The sequence below is a fragment of the Magnusiomyces paraingens genome (assembly GCF_902498895.1).
Source record: "Magnusiomyces paraingens strain CBS 517.90 genome assembly, contig: contig3, whole genome shotgun sequence".
NCBI lineage: Eukaryota > Fungi > Ascomycota > Dipodascomycetes > Dipodascales > Dipodascaceae > Magnusiomyces > Magnusiomyces paraingens.
The window spans coordinates 2,332,739-2,357,822 of NW_022474069.1; the positions used below are offsets into that span (position 1 = coordinate 2,332,739).

Consider the following 25,084-nt stretch of genomic DNA (forward strand, 5'->3'; position numbering starts at 1 on the left):
AAAAAAAAAAAAACCAAACCAACGATATTCTTATAATTTTATTTATTAATATTTGTCTATGAGTAGTAATTACTTTAGTTTGTGTGGATGAATTAGATATAAAAAAAAATATAAAAAAAAAGAAAAATTTTTTTTCTTATTTTTAATTTCAAAAAAAAAAAAATTTTTTTAGTTGCATAGAACTGCTGCCTTTAAGAAATGAAAAAAAAAGAAAAAAAAAAAAGAAATAATTGACATTTCTTTTTTTAGTTTATTTGGTTTATTTTTACTTCCCGCGGTGTAAAAAAAAAAATTTAAAAAAAATGTAAAAATTTAAAAAAAAAAAAAAAAAAAAATTTTTTTCTTAGGCCTTTTTATTTTTTATTTTTTTTTTTTTTTCGCGGGTATTTCAAAGATCATTTACGTAAAAATAAAAAAAATAAAAAAAATAAATAGAATAAATAGAATAAATCCAATAAATCTTAATTATTCCTGCTGTTCATCTCACTAATTACCCCAAACAGACTGTTCTCCTTGCTTTTTCTTTGCCTTCCTTCCACCCCCCTCCTCCCCTCCCTCCTCTCTGTTTTTTTAAATTTTTTTTTTTATTTTATTTATTTTATTTATTTATTTTTGTGATTTGTATATAAACATTTGTATTCCCGCCATTTTCCCAAAAAAAATTTTTTTTTTTTTTTTCTTCTCTTTTCCTTTTCCCTCCCTTTCACATCTCTTTAAAAATCAAATCAAAAAAAAAAAAACAATTGATAATCAAAAATCAAATCAATTATCAATTATTATCAATTATCAATTATTATCAATTATTATCAATTATTATCAATCACCACCATCAACATCAACATCAACAATCTACTACCTATTTTAAATAATAACATTTAAAATAAACATTCACCTCGCTTATCTACTACTTTAATCAAAAAAAAAAAAAAACTTCCTTACACAATGTCATCATTTGGTAGTTGCCAAACACAGGCTGCTCCTCAACCATCATCGGCATTTCCAACACCAACAATGTCCCATAGCGATCTTTCTAGACCAGTTGCTGTTTCATCAGCAATGACTACTCAGCCTCCATCACTATACTCAAAGGCAATTAAAAAGACTCTTTCAGCTACAATGCCTTCAACAATAACTCCAACTTCAGCTGCTACCACTAATTCTACTTCTACTTCTAATACTACTACTACTACTACTACTACTACTACTACTGCTGCTGCTACTACTATTGCTTCCACAACTACTTCCCCTGCAACAGCAGCCTTAGCTTTATCAATGCCTTCGCCCCCAATGTCACCGCATCCCAGACTCGCCAAGCCTCTCGGCATTCCTTCCCGCACTGCCGCTTTGACTGATTTTGCACAACCTGAAGCTGCTGACCAAGAAGAAATTCAATCACAAGACCTTGCTGAAGTTCCTTCCACTTCTTTATTACTTCTTTCTACAACAGCTGATTTGCACTCGGATCAATCTTTAAGCCATAAAACTACAACAGCTGATAGATTTCCTCACAAGTTTCTCCCAATGAAGACCCTTGCTGCCCGTGCAGCTTATAAGCCTGCCCCAGGAACTTCACAATCAAAGCTTGCCCAACTTGGAGCCGAGCGTCGGACTATTGAAACTGGTCCCGTGACTGTTCCATTCGCCGACTATCCCACTGGCACCTACCAATCTCGCTATACATTGACTGAAAAGACATCAGTGCCTTTGGTTTCGTGCTCTTGGGATGCAATTCGCAAAAACCCCCGAACTATTTTGAACCGCGAGCGCGCCTTTTTGGCCAATTATAAACCACACGGAGCTTACACTTCATTCTACACAGTGACTGCTCATGCATCGGTAAATACTAGATCAATCAAGTCTTTGTCTAATAATAATAATAATAATAACAATGGTTTGGTCACGTGCGCACCATCGCCACGCAAGTCTGTGCGCCGTGTACCTACCTATTACGATGACTCGGATGGTATTGCAACTAGATCGAGACATCGCACTAACCAGGCTCGCGCTCGCGTGGCCAAGCAACCTGTGGTATCTTCACCCAAACCTTCTAGTGTTTTGGCCATTTCATCATTAATTGAGGACGATATTCGACCATCTTCTCCACGCAAGCCATTGCACTTTGAGCCCATTGCCCCCGCGCCTTGTCCTCTCCCACCAATTGCATTTGCTTCTCCTGTTGCTACCCCAGAGCCTCCTACATGTGTGGCTTTGCCTGCTTCTAATACTAGTAGTAGTACTAGTACTAGTAGTACTAGTACCCATGGCCCCATTTCCTTTTCTAGTATTAACCAACGTGCTTCTACTCCTTCAGTGTCTTGTCCTTCTCCTGTTGTGTCTTCGCCTAAGCGTTCTCCACGGGCCTCTAAGCCTCATCAGTTTCAACGTAAACCTCGTCCAACTCCTATTCCTTCTAGAGTACATGATATGGAAGCGTCAGAACTTCCAGATTATGCTCCTCCTGCAACTCTATTACCACCAGGAAAGAAGCTTAAGACTGAATGGAAGGGATCTCCTATGGACTTGTCGCGCGATCCTCATATGCACTTGTTACATCCTGCTGAGGTGCCTCTTGCTGCCACTTTACGTTTACCTGCTGAGCTATACTTGGATTCTAAGAAGAGACTATTTGCAGAAAAGGTGCACCGTTTACGTCAAGGTCTGCCGTTTAGACGTACTGATGCTCAAAAGGCTTGTCGTATTGATGTTAATAAGGCTTCAAGATTATTTTCTTCTTATGAGAAGGTGGGCTGGTTGGAAGATAAAGTTTTTGCGAAGTTTTTGTGATTTTTGGACGTTTGTGAACTTTTTTGTGAACATTTTTTTTTTTTTTTTTTTCAATATTTTTGGGTTTCTTTAAATTTTTTTTTTTTCTGGTGTTATTAATATTTTGTTTTGGTGTTTATTATTTTTCTGTTAAAGCTTTGCATTTTTTCTTCTATTTTTCGTTATTGTTAATGTTTTTTTGTATTTTTAGTGTGTGTTATTATTAGTATTGTGAAATTAATTTTTTTTTAAAATTTGAAATAAATATATATATCAATTGTTTTTATTTAAAGAAAAGTCTTTTTTTTTTTTTCAGGGTCTACTTCATTATAATTAAAAAAAAATAAAAAAGTTAAAATGAGTTTAAGGTTTTATTGTTAAAAAGATTTAGAAGAAGTTTAATAATGATTAATGAGTTAGAAGTAATTGGAAGATTTGAAGATTGGAAAAAGAAGAAACGAAAAAAAAAAAAATAAAAATAAAAATAAAAATAAACAATATTTTGGATTTCTTTTTTTAGGGTTAATTATTTATGGTTGTTAATATAATTATTATTAATAATAGTGGTGGTGATGGGTTGCACATAATAACCACACGCACCGTTGAGAAAAAAAAAAAAAAAAAAAAAAAAAAAAAAAAAAAAAAAAAATGGAGGGACACAAAAAAAGTCAAAAATTTATATATATATATATATATTTTAAAAAAAAAAAAAAAAACCTCAATTTTAACAATAACAAAAAGATAGACGGCGGTAATCACTGATAAAAAAGATAAATATTAACACTGATTAGATAGATAAATAGATGGACTTAATCTAAAAAAAAAAAAAATAGAAATAAAAATTGTTAATTGAAGTTTAAACTAGTTTTAAATTAAATTTTTTTTATCAATTTTTTTTTAAATTAAAATAATATATATACATATTTATATATAAGAGGTCATTAAAAAATGAATAGTAGCACCCAGTGCAAATATTCCTTGTTGTTGTTAAAAAAATGCAGTTTTTTTTTTTTTTTTTTCATGTCCAAATCATTTGAGTAGCTATTTTATATGTTTAAAAAATAAAATATAACCCAAATTGCTAATCATTCTCTCTTTTCATTCTATACCTTAGAAGAACATCATCTTCTTTTCTTGTTGATATTATCTTGTTGATATTATCTTGTTTATATTATTATTTTTCTTTTTCTTTTTCTTCCTTCCCCTTATCTTTAAAAGAAAAATGATTGAGTGTGAGATTGACTCACAGGGAAACGGTAATACTCAAGATCTCCAACAAAAAGAGGCCACAGAGAATAAACAAAAGTAACAACGGACCAACCTGCAAGATTCTTAGCAACACGCATGGTAGGAGAGTCAGGGAATTGACGGCGAGCAGCAACACGGCCAGCAGAAACTTTAGCAAGACGAGCAACAGTAGGAATCATTTTTGTGTATGTGTGTGTATAGTTTATTTAAAGTAAATTGAATAAAAAAAAAAGGATTTTGTGTTTAACAAAAAGTTAATAATTGAAGTTTATGTTGTAGTAGTAGTAGATTTTGTGTTTTTGAAGATGTGAATGATATGAATGATATGAATAAAAGAAAGAGAAGAAAGAAAAAAAAAATTTTCAAATCCCTTTAGGTCTTTTCTTTCTATTTATATATTCACAAAAAAAAATTTTTTTTCCTTTAAAATATTAACAATTTAACAATTGATTTCCATAATAAAAAAAAAAAGAGAAACCCCGAAGATTAATCCCCTCTTCCTCGAAAGGAATTAAAAAAAAAATCACTCCACATCATCATAAATTCCTCCCCATTTAGCCAAAAGAGATATCTGTGTATGACCTATTTTTTTTTCTCCCTTTTATTCTAGATATACATTATTATATGGGTAGGTACATAATGGTTTTGGGGAATACTTTGTTGTAACTTTAAATTGATTAGTTGGCGTGCGGTCTTTGGCAGAGTCCTTTTGCAATTCCCTTCCCCGAGGGAAAAATAAACTAAACTAAACTAAAAAGTGCATGTGTATGTGTGTGATAGTAACGTGTGTGTGTGTGTGTGTGTGTGTGTGTGTGGGTATGTGTGGATATGTTGCTGCTTGTGTGTGCATTCTTTGTTAAAAATGTTACCAATTAGTATCTTATAGTATGGTAACTTGATTAATATGGGGTATCTAGTTAACACAAAAACATTAAATATTTTCTTCAATAAAAAAGTCTCTATTTTTTTTTTCAATTTCAATTTCAATTTCAATTTCAATTTCAATTTCAATTCATTAATTCATTAATTCAATGATTTCTATTTCATTTTATTTTTGTTTAAAAATCCAATTTAATTGATTGATTGATTGATTGAAATATTGTATATTTATCTTTTTTTTTTTTTTTAATTTTTCTTCCAAGTTACTCAAAAATAAACATTTAGTAATAATAATAACAAAAACAAAAACCTTAAATTTTTAAATTTAAATCATCACAACCACCTTTTCTAATCTTCCATCTTCCTCCCCACTTCTCGGCCTTTCAACAAAGCCCGTGTACTAAACCCGTCATAGTTTTTTTTTTTTTTTGTTTATTTTTTATTTTTTTTATTTTGTAACAAGGAATTTGATCATTTCCGGTAGAGGTATTTTTTATTCATTCTTTCATTCATTAAAGTGGAATGATTTTTTTATTTTCATTCTTTTGTGTCAATGTGTTTTGAGGAATCTAAAAGTAATTGTCATATTATTAAAAGTCCATAATAATAATAATAATAATAATAATAATAATAAGTGTATGAGTGTATGAGTGAATATGTGTATATATGTTGAAAATCTACATAGAGGAAGGGAGGGGGAAAAAAAAAAGAAGAAGAAGAAGAAAAGGGTGGATTTCATGATCTTTTTAAAATAAAAATTTATAAGATTATTTTTTTTTTTTTTTAAAAAAGATCCACTTAAAAGAGAAAAAAGAAAAAAAAAAAATAGATTCTTAAGTCAATTGAGACTTTTAATATTGAATGAAATGAAAAAAAAAAAAAATTTGGTAATTGAAGTGAAATATATAAAAATATAAAATGGATATTTAAAATGCTCTTTCCTTCTTTCTTTCTTTCTCACATTTAGATCCAGGATATATCAAACTATTCTTCAAATTTGTGTGTGTGTGTGTGTTAAAGCCGTATTAAATATTAACCCTAACATCTCAACACAAAAAAAAAATAAACATCTTATAACCCTAACCACAAACACAATTACATTAACAAAGCCCGATGTAAGTGTAATATATGTTACAAGAAAAAAAAAATTAACACTTGAACACTTTTTAATTAAGTTTGTTACAAGTAATTAAAATTAAAATTAAAATAAAAATAAAAATTAAAAAATAAAAAAAAGTACTCCTCCATTCCCGTCCCCGTCAAAGCCCTTTTGTTCCCGCGATTGTCTAATACACAGACACACACACTCTCTCAACACAACGCACCAAAAAAAAAAAAAAAAAAAATATAAGGCAACAAAATAACTAACCCCTCAAGAAATCTTCTATTTTTTAATAAATGGAAATTAATATGACGTAGATAACTAGTCTAAGGACCCTTAAAAAGAATAAACTTTTCTTCTTTTCCCCCTTTCCCCTGTAGTGCCGTTCTTAAGGTAGTTTAGAAGTTTTTTTTTTTTTTTTCAATGAGATGAGCCTAATAAATATTATGGAGATGAGATATGGAAGGTTTCCCTTTTTATTTATATTTTTTTTTTAACTTCATTTCCTTTTCCTCCCCCACCCCGCATTTCCTGATATCTCTAGAAAAAAAAAACAATAAAATGAGGACCCTTTTTTTTATACAAATCTTGGTATCAATAAAGATATTTGATTAATTATTTTAGGGCTTTTAAAAAACAATTTTTATATTTTTTATTTTTTTAAAGACTTGATTAAAAAGAGAAAGGGTATTATGAATATTTTTTTGAATTTTGAATTTTGTAATAAAACTCATTTGGTTGGATATTCTTGACCCACTCAAACTTTTTATCTGGTTATCCTCCCCTTAGTTTTATTTTGGGGGAGGGGATAAGGCAACTCAAAATGAAGAATTCAACTATTTCAAATCCTCAACTTTTTTTAAAATATTTTTAAAATCAAGTTTAAAGCAAATAAGTTATTTTTTTTTATTTTTTGAAAAAAGATTTGTATTAAAACTATATATATAAAAAAAAAGACATCAAAAATAAAAGAATCATAAACTCGTCAAATAAAAAGACATTAAAAAAGATTCCCATCATTTAAAGAATCCTTGTTGAGTGTATTAAAAAAACACTTTATGCAAAAAACAGAAAAATATAAACTCCAGAATAGTAAAATATTTAAAGAGCCTTCTCTTCAATAGTAGCCCAAGCAAGAGGCCATCCAAGGAAAGCACCAATGGAAACAGCCCAACCACCAAGATGGGTAATGGTGCGCGAGGTAGAAGATGGAGCAAAAGAACGCTGGGCAGCAGCGCGGCCGGCAGAGTAGGTAGTGCGTCTAATAGCAGTGGCAAACATTATTGTGATTTATAAAAAATTGAATGTGAAGTGTGTGTGGGGTTGGTTTAGTTTTCTTGTAATGAAGAAGAAAAAAAAAAATTGTTGTTGTTTTTTGGTTTTTTGGTTGTTTGGTTGTTTGAAGAGTTGAAAGTGTTTGATTGATGATATTGATGAGAAGAAAAGAAGAAAGAAAAGAAAAAAAAAAAAAATTTCTAAGATTGAAGAGATTTGAGCTTCTTTATATACTTTTAAGAATCTTTTATTCTTTCATTCTTTTATTCTTAGATCATGCCATTGATATCACTAAGAAAAAAAAAATCAGTTGATACTAAAGTTTTTGCATCATCATTTACTATATTATTCGAAAAAAAAAAAAAAAAAAAAAAAAAAAATCTCCCCACAAAATAAGTTTAAAAAAAAAAAAAAGGCGGAATATTCAATAATAATGCGGCAAGAAAAAGAAAATAACAGTTTTTTTTTTTTTGAAAAATCTTACCACCATTATCATCATTTTATTTTATTTATTTTTTTTTTCATAGAATTCGGCATTTAAAGATCCATTTCTCTTTTATTTATTTATTTTTTTTTTCTTTGACACGTCAATTGAATGCATAATTATAATTATAATTACAATAATACACGCATTTTTTTGCACAAGGTTTTTAAAAAGGAACCCCCTCAGTAATCTACAATTGAGGAAACTCTACAAGAGATACTATATATTTATATATTTATATATATATCTATAAATCCTTCTTTGGTCATTTTGGGTTGTTTGAGATTAATAATTATTATAATTTTTTTTTTCCATATTCTTTTTTTTATTTTCGAATACTTTGGTGGGTAAGAATGAAATAATACAATAATAATAAACCAAAATTTTACCAATTTATGACATACTATGACATACTATGGCATACTATGGTCCGTTGGAATTGAGGAAAGTCAAAACTTTGTACATAAAATCTTTATGTTTTTTTTTTTTTTTTTTTTTTTTTTTTTTTTTTTTAAAACTAGTTTTCAATATCTCTCATCCCTTTAACCCATTTGTGTAATCTCATCGCTTATGTTTTTTTTCTTTCTTTCTTCTATTTTAAATGGAATTAAAAATATATACAACCGTAAATGTTTATTATTATTTATTGGCATCTTAATCAACCGACCCCTAATAGTTAGCTTTAGTTAGCTTTAGTTAGCTTTAGTTAACTTTAGTTAACTTTAGTTAATTTTTTATATACATTTTCCGGAAATTACTCGGAGAGAAAGAAAGATTGAAAGGTTGGAAGAGTGAAAAAAAAATGAAAAAATGAAAGTAGCCAATAGTTGATCACTTTGTTGTTATTATTAAGTCAAAAAAAAAAAAAAAAAAACTCTAATAAGTGGTCTTTTTTTTTTAAGAAAAAATAAATATAAAAAAGTTGCCTGTTTTGACATTTTCGGGTGTGTGTGTGTTTTTTTTAAATGATTGTTGTTATTGTTGGGCTTTAAAAAAAAGTGGTGATACTTTTTTTTCTGGCGGTTTTAAAAAAAAAGCTTCTTCTTCTCAAGATATCACCACTTTTTTTTTATTTTTTTATTTTTTTAATTCTATTCAATCAATGTCTTACGTAACATGCTACGGCTATTAAATTCAACCGCATATTAAACCTAACCCTGGATATGTTTATTTATACTAATCGCACCTTAAACATTTCATAGTATATTTGAGATTGATTGCGTACAAATGAGAATTATATATATATATATATATATTAAAGAGTATGCTTTTGATTTTATACTTTTTTTTTTATATGCACAAGTTAATGTAATGTTTAAATGCTTCTAGAAGTTTTATTTAATAAAAAAAAAAAAAAGAAAAAAAGAAAACTATGAGATAATAATAATAATAATAATAATAATAATAATAATAATAATAATAATAATAAATGTTCATAATGTTCATAATGTTCATAATGTCCCTTTTGATTTTTTTTTTTTTTTAAAACCTTGTCTCGAGAATTTCAATGGTAATTACCAAGACTTGATACGAAATTAATAACCAGTTAACAAATTATTATCGTTGCAATAAAAAGGTTTCTTTAATTTTGTTCATTTTTTGTATATACATATATAATTTTTTTTTTAAAAAAAAAATAAAAATAAAAATAAAAAATCATGTTATATATATATAAATGAATAATTGAGTAGTTTTTTTTATTTATTTTTTGGTTGTTATTCTTAAGAAAATGAAGAAGAAATAAAAATTAAAAAATAAAAAATAAAAAAAAAAATCACCAGACCTTTTTGTTTTTTTTATATTTTGTTTATAGGAAAGCTGACATAAGCAATTCTTACAATTGGCACGCGCACTACATTTTTTTTTTTTTTTTTTTTTTTTTTTTTTTTTTCAATTGTCAAATTGTCAAATTGTCAAATTGTCAAATTGTCAAATTGTCAAATTGAAGTGCAAAGAAAGTCTGCTGACAATTTGCCGTTGTTGTTTTAGTAGTAGTTAGTTATTTTGTAGAAATTTATAAAATATGCGTTTAATATTTATTTATTTTTTTTTTTTTTAAAAATATTTTGAACATTCAATATCAATTTCAATTTCAATTTCAATTTCAATTTCAATTCAATCATGAGACAATTAAATACTACCTTTTTCACAATATTTTTTTTTTTTTTAATTTTAATCATTCAAGGACTGAAAAATTAAAAAAAAAAATAAATAAATTCTGATAATAATAATAATGATGAACTAGCCAAGTCGTTCAATATATATGTATATATATATATATATATATATTTTTTTTTACACAGGCCATCATTTCAATAAAAAAAAAATACAAATATTAAAGTACAAATTATCAAATTTCTTTGAGTCATTTTGCTTCATTTTGTCCAAATTTCTCATCAGAGGTAGTATAATTAATATTGATATTGATAATTATATCAATTGCACTATATATATATATATATATATATATATAATTTACTTATAAGTAAAAAAAATAAATAAATAAAGAAAATGGGCCATCATCATTCTAACATCACATTTAGGCGCAATATGAGGCTTATCATTATTATTATAGCCTCATATAAAAAAAAGACATGATAATGTCTGTTTTGTTCTGATTCCCATAACTTTGGGACTTAGAACTTAAATATAAGTTGCTCTAAAAAAAATATTTTCTATTTTTTTTTTTTTTTTTGATTCCTCATATTGCTTTGAAAACTATATAGTCGATATATATAAAAGATCGATAATATCTGAATCCATTAATTAATTGAATCAATTGTAAATGATATATATATATATATATAACACTGTTAGATAATTATAAAAGGATATTGTAAAAAAAAAAAAAAAAACCCTCTCCGCTATGTTTGATAAAAGAGTAATTGAATACAAAACAAGTTTTACAATAACATGGCTTTTTATTTAATAATCCTCATATCATAATCTTCATCACAATAATAATAATAATAATAATCTGGGGTAAATAATTTCCATTCTAAACACATAAACAAAAAAACACATTACTTATCTCTCTCAACCATAATTTACAACATTTTAAGCTTATAAATATCCAATACATTGGTTTTAATCCATCTTTTCCAAAAAGGAAAAAAAAAAAAAAAAAAAAAATTGAAACCGTTTATTGTGGAATGACTTTAATTTTTTTTTTTTTTTTTTTTTTTTTTTTTCGAGATTTTGAAATATTTACAATATTATATGTAAATCTTTGATATTATTAATATCATGTATTGAAAAAAAAAATTAAAAATTTAAAAAATTTAAAAATTTAAAAGAATAAAAAAATAAAAAAATAAAAAAATAAAAAAATAAAAAAATAAAAAAATAAAAAAATAAAAAAAATAATTTAATACCACTTTTATTTTTTTTATTTTTTTAAATTTTTTTTTACTTCATGATCTGTTTTTTTTTTTCTTTAACTTTTTCAACCAATTGTTGATAATCTGTCATCAATTGATATATATATCATCAAAAAGAAACAGGTGATAATAATATTTATTATCCCGTTTGATTTAAAATAATAAAAATAAAAATAAAAAAATAATAAAAATAAAAAAATAAAAAAATAAAAACCTCCAATCATATTTACAAATCAATTAAAATACCCAATACAAACTCATCATCTTGTTTTATAAACTATCCATAGATTTCATATTTATTTCTTTCTTTCTTTATTCATTCATAACATTATTTTTTAATCTATTTACCAGAAAGCTCATTTATAATCTCTTGCCGACGAGCCTTCCATTCTTCCACCCGTCCAAGCTTACTCTCCAATTCTGCAATCTCCCGTTCAACCGAAAGTCGTGCTGCCTCAGTGTTAGTTTTCTCCAACTCCCACTCATCTCCATTCTCTCCAAGTCCTAATCGTAACTGAGCACCATGATACCGTAACAACGATGGCCGATGAGAAATCGTAATCAGTGTGATCCCAGCTCGCTGACAAGTCTCATATAAAATTCCTTCCACATCAGATGATACCGCAGATGTACCCTCGTCAATCACTGCAAACTTGGGCTGCTTCAATAACACTCGTGCAAACATCACTCGCTGCTTTTCACCACCACTAAACACATCTTTCCATGGCTTATGAACGTCCCATCCTCCCTCACGAGATACCAAGTATTCTAGCTTCACTTCTTCTAAAATCTTTTCCAAATGCGCATCTGTAACTCCCATTTCCTCAAGATCTGCAGACGTATAAGGATAACTCACTTGTTCCCGCAACGTCCCCACAGTTAAATATGGTCGTTGAGGGATAAATGCAATATCAGCAGCTACTGGCTTTGAAACAAGTCCACGAAACACCGGCCACAGACCACCCAGTACCCGTGCAACCGCTGATTTACCAGATCCATTGGGCCCAGAAATGAGTAAATGTTCACCAGGATTAATCACAATGTTAAGATCCTGTACAAGCAACTCTCCAGGAGACAAGTCTCTCCCAAGCCCAGGAACTACAATCGGCGTATGTTCAAATCTTACTCCATTGTATCCCTCTTGCATCGTTCCTCTAACATCCTCTAGACTATACAAAGCAACCCGGTGTCGGGTATTCTTACCAGTAGTCTTGTCTTTGGCACTCTTTCCATATGCCTTAGCCTGTACCCGATGTAAAGTTGCCAACAAGGTAAATACTCGAGATGTATATCCAGCAAGCTCCGCAAGATCCTTAATGGAGTACATCATTCGTCCACCTGCATCGGCAAGTGACAACATCAGCCGCTTATTGGTAATAAACTGTCTCATTCGGTCCTTTTCACGACCACTGTTCCCTTGAGAAGCAGCTGCTGTTGCAATTGTGGCCGACACATTAGCAGTCACGGCCTGGGAAGGTGTATTTACCAGCCTACTCTCATCAATTACTGACTGTCCACTCCAATTGGGCATAAACACAGGCAGTGACGCAAACAAATATCCAATGGCTGACCACGAATACTTGAGAACAAAGTCCTCAAACATATTATATGACACCTTGATGCGTAAAATGGCCCGGATATGGGCCACAAGTCGCGAGTATGTTTTGATCAAAATTGACCGTTCAAGTTCTGTGCCATCGTAAAAGGCAATTTCCTCTGCATTTGTAATAATTCGTGAGTGTGCGTTGCGATACTCGCCTTCTAGCTTGGCCTCCACTGCTGTAAGCTTGCCAAATGGTGGTGCCATAGACTTGAGCAACCATGCTGTAGTAAAGTAGTTGCCAAAAATGCCAAAAATAGCCAACGGACCAAGATTTCGACTAAGTTGATATGAAAATATGAAAAAATCAACAGATGGTTTACCTAGGCTCGAGTATAGCGAAGCTGCAGAATCACAAAACTTGGTTAAGTCCGCAGTAATATACTGGTCCACTCCTTGGACTCCTCCATCAATATTGTTCACCTTGTAAAACCCTAGGTTGTCGTCCAAGTAAATGTCGTGTATATACCGTACTAGCCGCGTGCGAAAATCTATCGAGATTTTTGCTTGCAAGAATTTAATCATGGCATTGGTGTACGATGCTGGAATAGCAATCAGCAACCAGTACACGAGCCCGCGTGCAAAGCCTCGTCCGTTGGCAGCAATTAAGTCGCGCACAATTTGTCCGTCCAATTTGGCCACGACCAGCGATAGCCACGTTCGGAGAAACAAGAAAAAAGTATGCACCATCAAAAGAACAGATGACTTGCTATTGACACGTGGAACAATGATGGACCAAATGGCTAGAAACTGGCGGAAAAACTTACGGTTTACCCCCGTAGAGATTTTTAAACTGTTGGCCACAGGGTCGAAAAACAACCGACGGTGGGCTTGGAAAGTCGTCATTCGCGTGGGGGTAATCACCACCTTGGTTTGGCCGTTTTTGTAAGGTACCATTATTTCATACTGATCGGTAAATGTGTCTTTAAATGGGAAAAATGATGACCGCCGACGATGGTGGTTCTTTGATATTTCGTCTTGTTCGTCACTACTGCCGCTTCCTGGTTTTTCAAGTTCTTCTTGTTGCTGTTTCCCGGAGAGCCCGGCTCTCCGCCGTCGTCTGTAGTAAGCCATAGTATAAATTCCTCCAGATATCAGAATCAAAGAGAGGATCAGTGAATTGCGGTATCTCCTACGGGTATTGCAGGGAATATGTGTTTGAATGGTAGACTTGAGAAGTGACGGGTTTTTTAAAATGGCCACAAGAATGTCACGAAACAAGTTATATCTTGTCCACCACAAAGTGGACAAAGATTGAGCCATTGTAATAGTTTATGAATCAGAAAATAGTATATATGTAAATAAATAAATAAATTTGACTTGGAGGTTGGTTTTGAAGAATAAGTGAGTTTTTTTGAAGGATGAATAATGGGGGGGTATAGGGTGTGGGGCGGGGGGAAATGGAGGGACAGTGCAGGTTTGTGAGGAGAAGAGAAGAATGGAAGTTGGTGGTCTACAGTGCATGTGATAAAAAAATTGAGTAATTGTTAGTCATGTTTATGTAATTGTTTGATTTCCTTGCTTTCGAGAAAAAAATATATATATATATATACCCCACAGACAAAACAACCAAAATCCAATTTTGAATGGTGTTTGAGGAATTGAAAAGAAAAAAGGGGGATTTCTATAGAATTTTTATTTAAAAGATATTTATTTTTAATAAAAACTTGTCAATAAATTGAAATCTTTTTTAAGAAATGCAATTGGTTTATGTAAATTTATTGATTTTTTTACAAAAGAAATATATATATATTTATGCTTACAAAAAGTTTTATTGACTTTTTGGTCATCTATATATATATATGTCTTTATTTCTGGCTTTAAAATAAGCATCAAAAGATAAATTTCCTAAAATATAAAGATTGCTTTTTTTTTTTTTTTTTTTTGAGGGGGGGAAAGCTTCATAATCATTTAGTTATTCACTTACAATCCGTTTTGTAATAATAAAAAAAAAAAGTTGTTAATTGTAGTAGATCAGTATCATCATTCTCATTAAAATCAAAACATTGGCAATAATCGGTTGCAATTCTACATTGTGTTTATTAGGTAATTACCATTTTTTGAAATAAAGATTAATTAGATGAAATATAGAATTTAGATTGTTCTTTCAAAAAAAAAAAATAAATAAATAAATAAATAAATAATAATAATAATAATAATAATAATGCAATCAATTTGGAATCCAAGTCTTGTTTCTTTTTTGCAACTTATGATGAGCTGATTTTGTTGTTTTAAGGTTTCTTTATATATTTATATATATATAATGTGAATATCATCATAATATCATAAAAATGACGCAGAGATAACAAGTTTACTTTTAAAAAATTTTGGTTTTGAATTTTTTTTTTCTTTATTAAGATTCAGACAAAAAAAAAACATTGTCAAACAAAGTATTTTTCTTCTTTTATATATATATATTTATTTATTTATTTTTTTTTTATTATTTACAAGAAAAAGCCGTTTGAAATTCAATGACAGAATCACAAACGTCATAAGCATTTTTTCATGTGCAATGTTTCAAAAACAGATTCTTTTTTATTTCTTTCTTTAGTGTAGTGGCTTGATTGATTTTATCCTTTTCACAACTAGGTCAGTTCTATCGTCATCTTGCCTCAATTTAATCAACCTGAGCTATGCATTGTGTTGTGCCACATGTTTGTTTAAACCATCTATCTCTCTTTCTTCCTAAATCACGGGGAATGATGTTTCTACATGAATTCTATTTCGCCATTCTAGCCACCTTCTAAATATTTGACATATTCCCTTCACATACACACACACACACCCCTGCGCCTTAATATTATTTTATTTTAATATTAAAAAAAAAGCCTTGTTTGAAAAAAAAAAAAAAAAAAAAAAAAAAAAAACTGTATAAAGAGAAAGCATTAAAAAAAAAAATGGGATAATAACTCTTTAAATTAACACCAAAGTCACCATTAGTGGTGAAACACTAAGATAAATTATGGGCCATTGAGTAAGAAGTTTGGATATTCTATTTCTTTTCATTACTTAATGATTTGAGATTCGGATACCGAATATCTTCTTTAATTAAAATTTAACCAAATAAGCCATACTTTCGTTCTTTTTGGGCGGTTTTTCTTCTTCTTCTTCTTCTTCTGTATTTCGGAGCTCCAAAAAAGATTTTTTCTGCTACGTTCCGTAATTATGTAATTCACATCAAGCCACAATGAAATCATGTTTTGGTCTACTAATTTTTTTTTTTTTTTTTGAAGTTCCAAATTAAAATACCAGGCTAGTTTTGCAAGATGACTAATCCTCGGTAAAAAAAAAAAAGAAGAAAGATTTTAAAAGATTTTAAAAAATTTTAAAAGATTTTAAAGGTTTTTTCAAGTTCAAGAGAATGTGTTCCTGGCCAGTTATTTTTTATGGCATAGAACAAAGGTCATTAATTTCATTAAAAAAAAAAAAGAATAGAGACTATAATACAGGTGGAAAAAATGGACTTCAGTAAAGAATTTACTGGCGGATGGCACCCACTTGGCCTTCAAGAAACAATACACGACCTTCCGCACTATTAAGACGCTCCTCTAAGGCTCGAACACGACTTTCAAGCATGCGTACAATGGCCCAGGGATCTGTAGTAGTTGGTAGACCCTGTTTGTGTGGAGGAGGTCTCAAAGGTGCTGTAGCTGTTAACAAAGAAGGCGAAGATGTTGTGGGGGAAGAAGTAGAAGACGTTGGAGGAGCTTGTTGCGGTTTAGATGCAGATGATATAGAAGTTGCTTGAAGTGTGGCCGGTAATGGCAGTGACTGAAGCTGTGATAAATGGAAAGGGGCAGATGAAGGATAGGATGGTTGGCTAGTATAGTTGCCATTATTGAGATTGCTGATGCCGTGAGAGCGAGGTTGTGCTTTATTAATATCTGGCAAGGGAGAATCAGGTGTAGACTTGGAAGTTTTCGAGCGTAAAGATGAAGAAGACCCCTCGGATCCTACTGTGGAGGTGCTGCCTGCAGCTGCCTTTTCCGAGCCAGCAGAAGAGGACTCCAAAGACTTAGGATTAAGAGGAGGGTTCATGATAGATGAAAGAGAAGGTGAACTCGATGCACTACTTGCGCAACTGCTTGAGCTACCAGATGAAGAAGTAGAAGGTGCTCCAGAAGTCTCCTGGTCAACAAGATTTGCAATGCTGGTAGGTCCATTCAAAGGGGAGAGAGATACAGAACGCATGCGTGAAGAGTTTGTTTGCGCAGAAGCAATCGGAGGCAAAGACACTTGATTGTTCCCATCTTTAGGACTTGGGTGTCGTGTTACAGGAACTGATATCGGGGTTGGGGATTTCGCACTAGGTTCACTTCGACGACGGTCAACAGATGCAGGTTCGCTTGGCTTAGATGAATTGGAAGCCAACGAGGATATCAACATAAAAGATCTATTTGATTGTGGTGGAGGTGGAGATGGTGGGTTGGTAATGTCAGCAATAGCGGTTCTTGCATGTTTGTGAACGAGCTCTGGACTGGGCTGAATGAGTAATGGTTGTTGCTGCTGCTGTTGTTGTTGTTGTTGTTGCTGCTGCTGAGTGTGGGTTGATTGTTGGGTACTAGTAATAGATGGTGTTGGTAGAGTAGCAGCACCAGAAACAGACTTGGACTTTTTGCGCTGAGGTCCATACTCAACGGTGGCAAAGCGATAGTCTGTGGTACCCTGTTTGGCAGGTCTCGGTGTGTCGTCTTGAAGCAGCATAGCTACGTTAGACAGTCGTTTTTGAGGGGCTCCGGTAGCCGAGTTCTTGTTTGCAGGAGTCACAGTTCCAGAGAAACTGGAGGAACCCGCAGCCAAAGGCTGTTGTTGTTGTTGATGTTGTTGACTCGTCTCGCCCGGTTGAGTAGATGGAGCACCAGTAGCAGTACTACTGTTGTTGTTGTTGTTGTTCGCAGTGGCTACACCCGAAACAAAAGCAAGCGAACAAGTTCCTGAGGCTTTTGTGTGGCGAATAAGCGCGTCGCCGCGTGCAAACCTACGACCGCATTTTTGGCAAAGATATGGCCGTTCGCCTGTATGAAGTTTAAGGTGGCGCTTAAGATCGTGAATACGGCGAAACTTTGATGAGCAAGCGTCGCAAACAAACTTTTTTTCCTGGGAATGAATAAGCAAATGCGACTTAAGATTATGGTGACGAGTAAAAGCCTGTGCACAGTGAGGACACTGGAACTTTTTGGCCAAAGGCGCAGGACCTGGAACCGTGGCTGGAGAGGGAATAGAAGTCGGTGCGGGGTCTTCAGGTACCGGGTCGATGATCGGGTCGGACAGCTGGCTCATTTTTGGGTGTATATTTTTTTTTTTTTGGGGACTATTACAACTTGGAGATGATTAGATTATTGACAAGAAGAGACCTTTTTTATTTAATTTTTTGGGCAGTGACGAGCCTTTTGACAAGTTTTTTTTTTTTTTTATGCTGGATGTTTTTTTTTTTTTTTTTTTTCATTAAAGAATAAAAAAATTTTTTTTTTTTGTTTTTTTTTTTTTTCAGAGGAAAGCGCCGCGTATTTATTTGATAGCCCAGTGAGCCCGGGTGTGTTACCTGCCTCTTAGATGTCATGTTTGGCACACGAAATGACGCCAGCAATTGGCAGCGGCGAGGGACGTTTTTGAGTGTCTGAGGCGCGCCCATTCCTTCCCCAGCCAGTCAGTAAGCCAGTCAGCCAACCAGTCAGCCAAAGTCCGATGGTAGTTTTTGTTTTTTTTTTTTTAAAGGTGCAGTGAGAATGTATGTAGGGATGTATTTTTGTGGCTTTTGGGTCACGTGTAGTTGCGCCACGATGTGTCCCGCATATCAAAAAAAAATAATTAAATTAAAAAATAAAAAATTAAAAAATTAAAAAATTAAAAAATTAAAAAATTAAAAAATTAAATAAAACGAAGGGAATAATATTATTATTATAATAATAATATTATTATTATATTATCACACACTTGTCTTTCCTCCTTCTCCTTCTCCTTCTCCTTCTTCTTCTCCTCCTCTTATGCGCTCGCCCCGACAGAAACGACGACCATTCCTAGCAGCAGGAACTACAAAGACCCGCCACATCACGTGATCTATAATTAAGAGAAATGTAAAAAAAAAGGTAGAGGCGCCCTCCGAAAACCTAATAATATGCGGCTGGTTTTGTGGCTGGAACTCACGTGACAATAGTGTGGCTTTTTTTTTTTTTTTTTTTTTTTTTTTGGAGAGAGAGAGAGTGTGTGTGTGTGAGAAGAAATCGGGCTTGAGGATTGGTAAGATTTTCTCAGCAACTCTCACATTTTAAAGTCCATTCTTCTTAAAATAATTATTTATAAACAAATAAAAAAAAAAAAAACAATTGCCATGCTACTACACTTTTTTTTTTTTTTTCTATAAGCAACTTCTTTTGTTTTGCTAATCTTAAAATATCCTTAAAAGTCATGGCAGCGGCAACTGCTGCTTCGCCATTTCTTTTCCAATATATGGCTTGTGGATAGTTCCGCTTGGTAATTTGGAATTTTTTCCAAAGAATGATCATCCCTCTAAAACCCTGCCTAGCATTTTGACGCCATTGTCAGCGGCTGATCTCGTAAACTAATAACTTTTTATTTTTTTTATTTTATTTTGTCTTTTCTCTTTCCCTTTCCCTTTCTTTCTCTCTCTCTCTCTCTCTCTCTCTCTCTCTCTCTCTCTCTTTAGTATATACTATCTTTGATCATTTTAATCTGCCCTCTTTTTTCTTACTTTTGCGTTCTTGTTCTACCATTGGGTGGGCATTTCAAACGAAGCCCTTTTTTTTTTTTTTTTTTTTTTTTTGCACCTAAATAACTATCCACATTTTCTTCCAGTTTCCTTTACAGACTAATGGTACTCTTCTTGCATTATCTCATTGCTCGTGCATCTCAAGGCTGTGGCTTGAGGTATTTACGTTTATATTATATGAACATTGGTAGAAAAAATCTGTAGTAGAGTTACCTCCATCCTATTAACGAAAAAAAATTTTTTTCAAATAGGATATGCGATAAAATACTATCTTATCCCAAATAGCCAGCCACAATTTTCTTTTCTTTTCTTTTCTTTTATTTGAAATTTTTTTTTTTTTTTTCTTTGAAAAGCTTGTATCTTTTCAGGATATCCAATTATTTTTCATGCAGTAAATTGAAAATTGATTTTAAGCCGCAGCTCTGTGTGACTATGATTTCCCCAGGATTTAATATTTTCCCAACGGTGCAGCGTACGTACGGCAACATGTGGCGTAAATTTAACGTCCATAACAATATTTCAAAAAAAAAAAAAAAAAAAAAGCATTACATAATATAAAGTAATATATCACATGATTAAATAATGACATTACAATTACAATGAACGCACGTGACCAATCTTTAAACCACCTCTTAATCCCACATCACCATTTAATCTCTCTATTTCAACCCTACCACACATAAACGCACAAATGACTGCTGGATACCCCATAGATGCCCTGCGGCATCATACTCCACTGGTCATCGTATCTGGCCTTCAAATCCCTTTAAATAATCCTGAGGCTCAAAAATATACATGGAATAATTACACTACTACTGTCCCTGATGATATTTCATCTATAGCAAACCACTCTCTACTCCAGGCAGCCGAGTCCACAGTGGGGTGCACTGACCCCTCCATCGTCATGCCAGAACTCTTTTGGAAGTTCTCAAACAAAGCTCATCCACCAGCTATTTGGATTCCAGCCTCTGTCGACGCATCTAAACGTGCAATTCCATACCTGCTGAATATCCAGTTTGTCAATGACCGTACAGACTTTAAACTCTTACCACCAGAATCTTCATCCCCTTCTCCATCATCTTCCATTAAACCCAGCATTGACTCGGAACGTGAACTACCACCCCCACCATCATCATCCTCTTCATCTTCTTTTTCGACAACTACACATTCAATTCTTTCCCCCCTTAACCCTGCTTCTGAGCTTTATCCAGATGGCCTCCTTAATGAGCGCTGGCCACAAAAATACCTCCACCTGCTCCCAGCAACATTCATCAGCATTCACCTCTTAGATACATCTTCTTCTAATAAGGATGACCAACAGGCCGCAGATACCATTCTCACTAAAAAACTTATCGATCTCAAAAACCAGCTTGCCAGCAGAAATATTAAACTTGTTGCCATTATTGTATCTTCTGTCTTGCCTTCAGATGACGCCAGCCTTAATGACCGCATTTACTATCTTCGCAAAAACACTGGCCTTGCAGCCCGCACAGGCCTTTTCTTTCTTCCTCCTAGCACTGGAATTGAGCTTGAAACTTTGGGAGAATCCATCTGTCAACTTGCTTATTCTTACAGTCTTGATTTTTACACCTCAATAGCCAAGCGTATCCGCAAAAAACGCTCTAAAAACAAAGTTGTCCTCACAGGAGACACTGATACAGGCCTCACAATCTCCCCACTCTCCCATGCCGGCTGGGATGTTCGTTACAACTACAAACTTGCGGCTCTTGCAGAGTTCCGCCAGGAAATTGAACCTGCAATTAAGTTCTACGAAACAACTTATGAATCGGCCCTCGAGCTTTTTGAAACTCTACACCCTCTTACAGAAACATCGCCTCTTCGATGGTCACAAATTCGCCAATTTCTTGATCTTATCGCTTATAAAATTACAAAGCTATACTTTTATCTTGGCCAGGGGAACCATGCACACAAAAAATATATTCTTCACGCGTCTTCTGTCTCCACCATTATTGCAGAAAAGGATTTCACTATGATCACCAGCGCACCATCCATTCTTCACTGGCGCGCTTCTCTCGACACTCTCATTGCAAACCTTATTGATTTAACCCAAGGCACTTTAATTTCGTATGAGAGTCCGCTTGCCATCAACTTTGACATCATGGTGCCTGGAGACAATCTTCCGCGAAGTGGGTACTGGTACCTTGGCGCGGCACAGAATCTTCTTGAAATTACCAGCCACTGCGATGGCCATAATAAACTGCCAACAAAGGACCCATATTTTGCGGAATATGACCCACAGGAGCTTACTTTTACTGCACGCAAGCTGCTAGGCTTTGCTGCAAAGGACTTCACTTGTGGGAAATTTCCAAACACGCGCAGCGTTTCATCTGCTGCACACCTAATGGGCGAAGCGTGTATGCGCCTTGGTGATTCTAAAGATGCGCTGGGCCATTTTCGAGATGCTGCCAAAATTTACCGTCGTGACAGTTGGGGCCCCCTCTTGCAAATTGTTTTACAAAGCGCCATTTCTGCAGCTAAAGCTGCAGATCTACATCTACACGATCCTTCAGAGTTACTTCTTATGGAATTGGAGCTCGGTGCTCTTGACAATAATCACAATGTTAAAGATGCTGTTAAGGCTGTTGAAACCCCATTAACTCTTCGCATTACTCAAGAAGAAGGCGAGTCCCAAACAATCAAAACTTCGCCATTTCTCTCATGCTTCAAATCCTCAGCGGTATTTCCCACACCTGAGTGCTTTCTTGGGTTACCAGTCACAACTCAGGTCACTCTTACATGTTCCATTCCTATATCGTGGCCAGACGATTTTTGCACCCTGCAGCGTTTTAGTATCGCACTGAGCGGGGGTCTAGGATCTCTTATTGTGCGACACAATGACTCATTGAAGAAAAATTCAGTAGTTGTGATTCCGCCTACTGAGCTCAAGCTTGCAGGTAGCAAAGAGGACAATGTTTTGGAAACTGAAGCCAATCTTACTTTCAATCGCGGAGAAAAGCGCGTTTTTCAAATTTCTCAAATCCCTAAAAACCTTGGCGACTCCAAGATTGCAGATGTCCAGCTTCAGTCATCTTCTGGAAATGTTTCTCTCACTGTTACTTTGACTCCAGAGCAAGAAAACTCTGGTGTGGTCACCTGGTATGGGCAAGATGACTCTTCACTTGTTCCTACACATATCCGCAACACAGTCCCTCACCGTGCACGGTTGCTTCCTCGCCCGTCTCTTATTTCCGTCACTTTAGATACGAGCAACCCTGTGGCTGTTGGTGAAAGCCTTGTTCGTGTGGTTAACATTGCCAGTGCAGAAAAGGAGAGTGTCATTGCCACAATACAAGCCAAAGCCACCACAGATAAAGGTGATGTTGCTCCTGTCAGCTGGGTGCGTAAAGAGGGCCAATTACCCGCTGCCATCAATGACAAGGAAGATATTATAACCGATTATGAGATTTCACCTGGCCACTCTGAACTTTATGATCTTGCCATCAATATCCCCAACACGGATTCTTCTGCAAAGTCCATCAATCTCCAGTTTTTCGTCTCATATTACCCTAAGGGTGCTGAGGACTCCGAAAGTAGTACTGTTGTCATAAAGGACGTTGTGGTCCATCTTCTTAATGTGGTGCGACCATTTTCAATCTATTCTGAGTTTTCACCACGCGTACACCCAGACGTTTGGCCTAACTTATTCAACCCCGATGTCGAAGGCAATCTTTTCCTATTCCCGCAAATCCACAAGCGCTGGGAGCTTAAGAGTTCCATCATTTGCCAATTGGGTAATGAAAGCAAAGTTAAGGCCTGTGCTGAGGTGTTGCGTTCGGAAATTAAACTGAGTACGAGTGCGGAGGCCGGACTTGATGTGATTAAGAGCAGCGGATGCGGCGGCAGCAGCAGTAGCTATAATAGTCAGCCGCTCGTACTCCACCACGATGAAAGCCACAAAATATCTTACATCATTGACTCTTACCGGAAGTCCCAGGAAACTGAGATCCGAGCTATAGAGGCTCAAGCTTTTATATCTATTTTCTGGCGTCGAAAGATTTTCAAGGATGGACAAGAAGAAGTTGAGGATGGGCCGGTGAATGAGTATAAGGCGCCATTCCTCAAACTCACAATGCCACTGATTGAGCCGCGCGTCATTGTGACGATGCGCCAGGCCCGTGCCATTCTTGCGCACAACCGCAAACACAATAAGGAGGCCCAGAGCGATGATTCTGGTGATATTATGATGCGCCGGACACTGAAGCTCCGGTACTACATTGAAAATTCAACGGCGCATATGCTCACCTACAGTGTAATGATGGGTTCCAGCGAGAACTTTGCATACACGGGACCCAAACAGCTTACGGTCCGCATGCTACCCTTTTCGCGCCGTGGCATTGAATATATTATGCATCCACTGGGACGTGGAGCTTCAATTACCTCGGGGTCTGCTCAAAATAAGGGAGCGGAAAAGACACTGACAGCCGATGGGTACTTGGAATTACCGCAGCTAAGAGTCTATGACGTTAACTATAAACGCTTTGTTCCAATGACACCGGGATGTAATGGATTTAAAGCCGAGAATAATAAGCTGTTTGTGCGGTGCTAAATGATGAAGTAAATGATTAATGTTGATGTAAAATATATATATATATATATATATATCAAAGTTGTTTGGAAAAGGCCTGGTTTATAGAGCAAGCTCATTATAAAAAAAATGCCTACTGCTAAAATAACTATGTTGGAGCTATGTACACCTAAAAATGAGACTAAATATACATTTCACAAGGCATTGCAAAATCCTGAACTATAACCCTTTACAGCCTCATCACGGAAAAGCCGATGTTCCCTGTAGAAAGTTATTTAGTTTGGCCAGGATGGATCCACGTACCGATAACCAGGGTTTTTTTTTTGTGACCTTTAGAATATTCAATTTTTTTTTTTTTTTTTTTTTTGCTATGTGACGTACATTGGGTATTGTAGACAGCCTATCTATCTGTCTTCCCATGACCCTAATTTGCACGTTCAATAATCCAAGCTACTGGATATTGCGCGCCAAAAAAAATATAACCAACATGTTGCTCTACAAGATTAATGTCAGTTTGCTGTAAAAATATCGTAAATCCCCAAAAATTAATTTCTAAACTTTTAATGTTGCTAAAAATGAGTTTTTCGTAAAAAGATTGTTATGGGAATGACCATTATTTTTACGGGTTTACTAGACTTGAAAATTAAAAACCATGTGAAGATAATCGTAATCAGATGTGCTAAATTGATCATATTGGCAATTGTCTAATAAATAAATATTACACAAATAATTATGAACTATTCAAATATTAAGCGAAAATATTATCACCTTAGTTCATTCGTATTCAACAATTGCCGAGACTACTCAATAATTTGTTTTTCAAGACTGATTAATATGAACGTAGATAACCATATTATTTTAATAGTTTAGAAATGGTTTTTTTTTATAATTTTTGATTATTTTGGAAATTGAACTGTGAGCAATAAGCCAAAGTGTGAACTAAAATATTTAAAAAAAAAAAAAAAGTTTAATGTGGGGGTGTTTATTTTATGGGTGTTACAGAGATCAATTCGCTCGGCCAGGGCACAGTTACGGAAACATTTGATATGCCAATTGAAGTTGTTTCTTTAGAATCGTACC

General features: G+C 33.7%; 5 protein-coding genes across 5 annotated transcripts; 2 read left to right on the forward strand and 3 right to left on the reverse strand.

The window, feature by feature from the left end:
* Window positions 1-942: 942 nt before the first annotated feature.
* Window positions 943-2,784, forward strand: SAPINGB_P004028 (uncharacterized protein; the record flags this gene model as incomplete). The annotated part of the gene is made up of 1 exon (XM_031998743.1): window positions 943-2,784. One exon carries the CDS (start codon window positions 943-945, stop codon window positions 2,782-2,784), a length of 1,842 nt encoding a protein of 613 aa, XP_031854634.1.
* Window positions 2,785-3,550: 766 nt separating this feature from the next.
* Window positions 3,551-4,190, reverse strand: SAPINGB_P004029 (uncharacterized protein; the record flags this gene model as incomplete). Its single annotated transcript, XM_031998744.1, has 2 exons — window positions 3,551-3,577; window positions 4,011-4,190. 2 exons carry the CDS (start codon window positions 4,188-4,190, stop codon window positions 3,551-3,553), a joined length of 207 nt encoding a protein of 68 aa, XP_031854635.1.
* A 7,281-nt stretch (window positions 4,191-11,471) lies between these two features.
* On the reverse strand, window positions 11,472-13,994 carry SAPINGB_P004030 (uncharacterized protein; the record flags this gene model as incomplete). The annotated part of the gene is made up of 1 exon (XM_031998745.1): window positions 11,472-13,994. One exon carries the CDS (start codon window positions 13,992-13,994, stop codon window positions 11,472-11,474), a length of 2,523 nt encoding a protein of 840 aa, XP_031854636.1.
* A 2,214-nt stretch (window positions 13,995-16,208) lies between these two features.
* On the reverse strand, window positions 16,209-18,011 carry SAPINGB_P004031 (uncharacterized protein; the record flags this gene model as incomplete). Its single annotated transcript, XM_031998746.1, has 1 exon — window positions 16,209-18,011. The coding sequence occupies one exon, from the start codon at window positions 18,009-18,011 to the stop codon at window positions 16,209-16,211; it is 1,803 nt and encodes a 600-aa protein (XP_031854637.1).
* A 2,138-nt stretch (window positions 18,012-20,149) lies between these two features.
* On the forward strand, window positions 20,150-24,025 carry SAPINGB_P004032 (uncharacterized protein; the record flags this gene model as incomplete). The annotated part of the gene is made up of 1 exon (XM_031998747.1): window positions 20,150-24,025. One exon carries the CDS (start codon window positions 20,150-20,152, stop codon window positions 24,023-24,025), a length of 3,876 nt encoding a protein of 1,291 aa, XP_031854638.1.
* Window positions 24,026-25,084: the final 1,059 nt, after the last annotated feature.